Source organism: Urtica dioica, chromosome 12 (assembly GCF_054948205.1).
Source record: "Urtica dioica subsp. dioica isolate 48M chromosome 12, U.dioica_male_clone48M_v1_H2, whole genome shotgun sequence".
NCBI classification, from domain to species: domain Eukaryota; kingdom Viridiplantae; phylum Streptophyta; class Magnoliopsida; order Rosales; family Urticaceae; genus Urtica; species Urtica dioica.
The window spans coordinates 15,608,746-15,615,109 of NC_142767.1; the positions used below are offsets into that span (position 1 = coordinate 15,608,746).

At 38.6% G+C, this 6,364-nt stretch overlaps 2 protein-coding genes across 2 annotated transcripts; one reads left to right on the top strand and one right to left on the bottom strand.

Annotated features, from left to right (window-relative positions):
* The first annotated feature begins 454 nt into the window (after positions 1 to 454).
* On the top strand, positions 455 to 1,149 carry LOC149379528 (protein LEAD-SENSITIVE 1-like). Its single transcript, XM_089604027.1, has one exon. The coding sequence runs from the start codon at positions 455 to 457 to the stop codon at positions 1,121 to 1,123; it is 669 nt and encodes a 222-aa protein (XP_089460153.1). The 3' UTR covers positions 1,124 to 1,149.
* Positions 1,150 to 2,040: 891 nt separating this feature from the next.
* On the bottom strand, positions 2,041 to 5,914 carry LOC149379529 (uncharacterized). The gene is made up of 5 exons (XM_089604028.1): positions 5,596 to 5,914; positions 5,429 to 5,521; positions 5,256 to 5,357; positions 4,604 to 5,180; positions 2,041 to 2,186 (listed from the first exon to the last, which is right to left on the bottom strand). Exons 1-5 carry the CDS (start codon positions 5,878 to 5,880, stop codon positions 2,041 to 2,043), a joined length of 1,203 nt encoding a protein of 400 aa, XP_089460154.1. The 5' UTR covers positions 5,881 to 5,914.
* Between the last annotated feature and the right edge of the window lie 450 nt (positions 5,915 to 6,364).

Consider the following 6,364-nt stretch of genomic DNA (forward strand, 5'->3'; position numbering starts at 1 on the left):
TTCAAGTTTGTACGTGACTAATTATCTATATAATCCTTAAAATACTATTCGATTTATCAAAGAAAAAAATAACTGTATCAACAGCCCAAATGAAAAAGGGGTACTAGACGACGTACGGGGGGGAATATATTCTCAATGGTTTGAATTTAGTAGGCCCTAGAATTTAGTGCTTACGTATGTACGTGAAAAAGTCGTCCAGTTCAAGTGTACGAGTGTTTGACTAAGAGTTTGTAACCTTATTTATAAGTCTACTGTATAAGCGTGTCCTTGTTCAGACTCAGAGTAAGAACTATTGGTCCCAAATACATATGCGACCTCTTCTTTAAAGGCCATGTGAGGTACGAGTTCAGAAACACTCCAACACAGACTTCTTTTCGCTCTCTCTCAATTCCACTTTTTCTCAAAAGAATAAGATAAAATCAGAGAGCTCAAAAGCGAGAGGTTATAGAAAAACATGTCGTCGATAGCATTCCTTCACTTGAACAAAATAGAGAGAAGCGATCTCAAAATGGGAGATCACATTTACAGCTACAGAAACCTCCATTTCTATTCCCACCATGGAATCTACGTCGGAGGTGAGAGAGTGATCCACTTCAACAGAACACACGACGAGAGTATATTACTTCTGAAACAAGAACGGGCTTGTAAAGAGTGTGGTTACGACGAAAGAAGAGACAAAGGAGCGATCAAGACGTGCCTTGAGTGCTTCAGCCGCGGCCACGGGCTGTACCTCTTCAAGTACGACGTTTCTTCGTCGCGTTTCTTCTTCGACGCTGCCGGGGCTTGCAGTACAATCGAGTGCGACGATCCCAACACGGTGGTTCAGCGAGCGGAGTCGATGCTCGCCGGAGACAATGGCGGGTTCGGAGAGTTTAGCCTTACTGAGAACAACTGCGAGTGCTTTGCGTTCCACTGCAAGACCGGCAAGCGGTTGGCTCACCAAATCATGTCCGGACTAGCCATCTTAGACGTTGCTTTCCATGAGCTCAGGCTGGGGAACATTGTGAATCCTTTCAGAGTTGTAAAATCAGTCGCCAAAATCCTCGTTGTGCCGAAGATGGAAGTTCTAGAGAGGGACAAAATGGCTCGTCACCAGCCGGAACGTACGCACTTAGGGCTTTGATATTTCCACAATTCGCAGTAATTACATCACATCTCATCTTCAATAATGTGCTTACAAACCCAAGTACTATAATTTGCTATTATACCGTGTGTTTTTATAATTTTTAGTTCTTTATGTAGTAGTGTGATAAATTGTGTAATCTGTACGTTATGTAATTCACCAGTTCATATTTTTTTAATTTACTAATTAATTTTAGTTACTGTTATGTAATATAAATTTTCCTTTTACGATACGTAAATTATATATATATAGTTGTTAAATATAAAATATACATTTAACAAAGCTATTTAGACTGTTATAGAAAATATAAATATTGTCAAAATAATTATGAACTAGAATGGTTGAAGACGAGAGGTCTTGAAACGAGTTCTAGCTTTTTAAGCTCGACTTATTACTTTTATAATATCTCACCTAATAAATACCGCGAGATTTCATAAAACGAAAATATATATTAATTAGGAAATCATATCGAGACAATTAAAGATCTAGATCTAGATCTAGCTATCCAAGCTAACTCCGACTATATTGTCCAAATAACACACCATTTTGGGCATTGTGGTAACATTACGGATTATTAACTCGCTGATTATCACGTTTTAGGAATTAATCTTGTTTTTTGAAACATCAGGCATTACTATTAGAATGTAAATGTTTAGACTGTTGAAGCATCGTACAAATTCGGAAGTCTCATATAAATTTGATATCTTTAAATTCACTGTATGTAATAGTTTATTGCAGGCATTATAACAGCTACCGATACATACCAAATATTGTAATTTTATGATCATAGGATCTAGCTAATGTATAGGAAGTAACACAAGTACCTTACTCTCTTATTCTCATACGTATTACATGGTATTTATTCATTAGTTTAGTTTAGTTTATTTTACCAAGAAAATCGGCATCAAGAGATCCAATTAGTACTGCAAGCCACGCTCTTGGAAGCTACCGACTGTGGTATTGTAGTAAAACCTACTAAGATCTACTGTATACAAAATTCGTCCATTTGCGTTGATTCGTATCGCTTTCGGGAGATTAATGCCATTAGGACTCATTTCGGTCACTGCCACCCAAAAATCTCCAATAACAGTCCTCTTAATTTTTTCAGGCCTACCTTGAAACGTAGTAATCACTTGTGATGTGGAAGCTCTCGGACCATTCAACCAATATTTTGTGATTCTCTTAGATACGAACTCGGTCACAAGAACATAAGAGCGGTCTGAACTCAATGCAATCCCAGCTGCGCCTCCAAGATTGTCTAGAAGTAGTGTCACTAGATTACTATTAGGATTTTATTTTAGTAACTGTCCTGTTGCGTCGTTGGACTGGACTATTGTCTGGACTTCGCAGGCTACAAAAACATATTAAAGGTACTTAATTACTTATAAATTAACCAAAGATATATTATTAGGCACGAAAATAATTATTAATTGACTTGTAAAATAATCTTATGGATGGATTCTTAATATTTTATAATTTCAATTCAATTTAAAAAAAGAGATTTGTAACTAATTAGACCACTTTAAACATGTGATTTTGGATCTAACTTACGTTTGACAATTTTTAGGGATATAACCAAATGACTTATGTGGAAATAAATAAGGTCTGATTTGTCCTTATTTATTAACAAATTCGTCACTTTCTCACTCCTATTTTTTCAAATAATTTTTTTTGCATCAAAACTTCAAAAATTCGTATCTTTCTCGTACGAACTCGAAATTGAGTAATTTCAGATTCTACAAATTCGTGGCGTCGAGATCTTCAAAAATAGACCCATTGTGTTTGATGAAAAAATTGTGTTTAATGCATCATATTTATGTTTTCATTTATTTTTTTGATAATTTCAAAAAATTTAAGTTATTTCCATATTTAAGGCAGTAACGTGATTTTTCTACATCTGTGATATTAAACATGATTTTTCATCAAACAAAATGGATCTATTTTTGAAGATTTCGGCGTCATGAATCCGTAGGATTTGGAATCACTCAATTTCGAGTTCATGTGATATAGATATAGTTTTTTGAAGTTTTTATGTAAAAAAGTGTAGGAAAAAAATAGGAGAGAGAAATTGCGAATTTGTTAATAAATAAGAAAAAATCAGACCTTAATTAAACGTAGACTAAAAACAAATTTCATAGTTTCATTTTGGTTATTTTGCTACACTGCCCTTAAAAGAATTGATCCTTTTATTTAAATTTTGTTAGAAAGCCTGATCAATAGCCTATTAGTTTAGTTTTACAACTATTAATGATAATGTAATTATTTACGTATATATGGTTAATAATTATTGTAGAGCCCATTATTGTATACTATTTTCAAGAGCAATATGCAAAGTTGTTTATTATGATTTCATTTCTTGAGTGTGTATCTTTGGCCCACTTAGCCTCTAAGCTTATGGGCTAGTTTATTTTTTAGTCATTATATCGTAGGGCGGTGCAAAAAAACCGTAAACCGGACCGGATCGGTGATTTTTAGACCGCCGGTCCGATTTAAAACGTTTTTTTTTCTTTTGGTCCGATCCGGTTTGATCTACTCATTACAAACGGTTCGGTCCGGTTTTTTTTTAAACCGTTAAACCCGACCGGACCGGTTTATTTATATATAAAAAAAAATTAATGTCCAATTAGTCAAATTAGGCATTTATGCATGTATTTACCTCCCGTACATGACTATATTTTTTTGGTAGAAAATTAATGGTTTTTTTTTTACTTATTTAAACGGTCTAACACTAGTACAAAAAACAGCATTGGGTGCGACTTTTTTCGCACCCAAAGGTCGAAAGTCGCACCCATTGATACCTTTAGGTGCGACTTTAGGTGCGACAAAGTCGCACCCGAAAGTTCGCACCTAAAGGTCATGGGTGCGACTAGTCGCACCCGAAGGTCATGATTTTTAGGTGCGACTTTTAGGTGCGGATATTCGCACCCATATTCGCACCCATAAGTCAGAAAAAATGTGCGAAAAAGTCCGCGCGAAAGCCATTGGGTGCGACTAGTCGCACCCATAAATTTGGCGGGTAGGCCAACGGGTGCGACTAGTCGCACCCAAATTCATTCGCGCCAAGTCTTTGGGTGCGACTAGTCGCACCCAAATTCATTCGCGCCAAGTCTTTGGGTGCGACTAGTCGCACCCGTTGGCCTACCCGCCAAATTTATGGGTGCGACTAGTCGCACCCGATAGCTATTTTTAAGTTTTTTTATTTATTATTTAATATTTATTAATTAGAAATTCATTAATTACGAATTCTATAATTGTAATCAAATAACTAAATAGTTTATTAATTAGAAAATTCATTAATTAATATTTATAATCATAATAAAAACTAACCATTTGTTGTTCGATTACAATAATTATATAATGTACGACAAATAATTAAAATAAATGTTCATTCTTTTCCCTTTCCTTTTCCTCGGTTTGTAAACCAATCCTTGAACATTTTACTCCCTCTTCCGCCAAATCTTCCTCCAGAACTGCTGTTACCTCCTCGTCCACTTCCGCTCGTACGCTCACTGCCGCTCGTACGCTCTCGCTGGTAATCTGCTGAACCTGGCGGCGTCGTCTGAGCATCTGCCATTGAAACTGATGGCGGCGTTGTCTGATGCATAGGATGCATCTGAGGCGGCGGCGTCGTCTGAGGCATCTGTGGCATCATGCCGGGCGACATCTGCGGCATCTGTGGCATCGTGCCGGACGACATCTGAGGCAAGGGCGAAAACTGCTGCGTGAACGCGAACATTTGTCGCTGCATCTCCTCCATCTGCTGTTGTTGTGCCGCCATAGCGAGTTGTTGTGCCGCCACCTGAGCTTGGAGCTCGCCAACCACTGGATCTGGAACGCGGCGCCGCGACGAGCCTGAGCCTGACGACGAGCTTTCGTCCTGAGCCTGAGCAATAGCCCAAGATGTTCTCGGGACCGTTGGACCTATTCCAACGTACCAATCTTGACGGTTCCCGAGAATTTCTAGCATCGCGTGCTCCTCTGCGGCGTCCTGGTCAAAGACTACGCCTTGCTCTTCTGCTTGTCGCTGAAGATCCGCCAGTAGAGTAACTATCCGCGCCTTTACACATAAAAAAATTATTAAAAATTAATTATTATGTAAGTAACGTACTCTTAATTATAACATATGACTTACATGTGCTCGTCTCGCCCAATCTGTCGTCCATTCACCTTTTCTATTATGGTGTTTTTGCTCCCACGTCGTTAACGCGGAGCCCAAAGTCCCATCATCCTTACTCTGTAATTGTTATGAAAATATAAGTACTGAATTTATTTCAACTTAAGTATTTCAAAATTAGAATAACTTACGTTCAAATGACGATGAGCCAAGAAAGAAAGAGATCCTTGAGTCGACCTCGTCTTCTTCTTCTTCGAATTCTCCTTGTTGCGAGTAGATTTTTTCTGCAAATAATTAATTTTGTCATTATTCAATCTGATAAAGATATTGTGATTTATTACAATCATACATTACGTACCTTCCAATCGTCAGTCGCGAACTCGTCTACCACCGCCTCCCAATCCTCTTTCTTATATCCCGGTGGTGTTTCCGCCTTAGCGTTTTCAGTGCTCCCACAAAACTCCAATCTGAACTTCTCTGATAGCTTGGACTTCTGGTTGCGTCGCCTGATCTTGGCATTCCGAATGATAGCCTGATCAATCGTATTCTGAAAGCAATCCGCAGGCAGATCCTCGCCGGTGTCAAGATCCGTGTACACAAATCTGAACTCGGAATGAAGTGCGCTCAAAATAGCAGCCAACATCTGTGGCGTCACTTCACTCCAATCACGAGTCGTAGGCGGGATATGTGCTTTCACCAAAGCACCGAGGCGGTTGTTAAATAGTCCAACTTTTTTATTTTCTTTCCTTATCTCTTGATAGAATGTTTGGTTTATTGGGTCCCACTTGACCACCTTCGCACCCGGTACCCCCTGTGTTGCTCGCGCCGACGTCGAGCCGGTTGTTGGTCCCCTTGATTTCTTAGGACCTTGGGACTCAGGTTCCTGTGGCGGACCTTGAGAATCCGGTCTCTGTGGCGAATCTCCACCAGAACCTGAAGCGGTCGACATCCTATAAAATGAAAACAACATTTGTAAATTGACATCGTATAAAATAAAACAACATTTGTGAACATACATCACAAAACAAAAGGAAACAACATCATACAAAAACGTGGGTGACACCACGGATATATTTTATTATAAAACCTCACATATGGCGGAGGAAAACCGTGGTTACATAGATAGT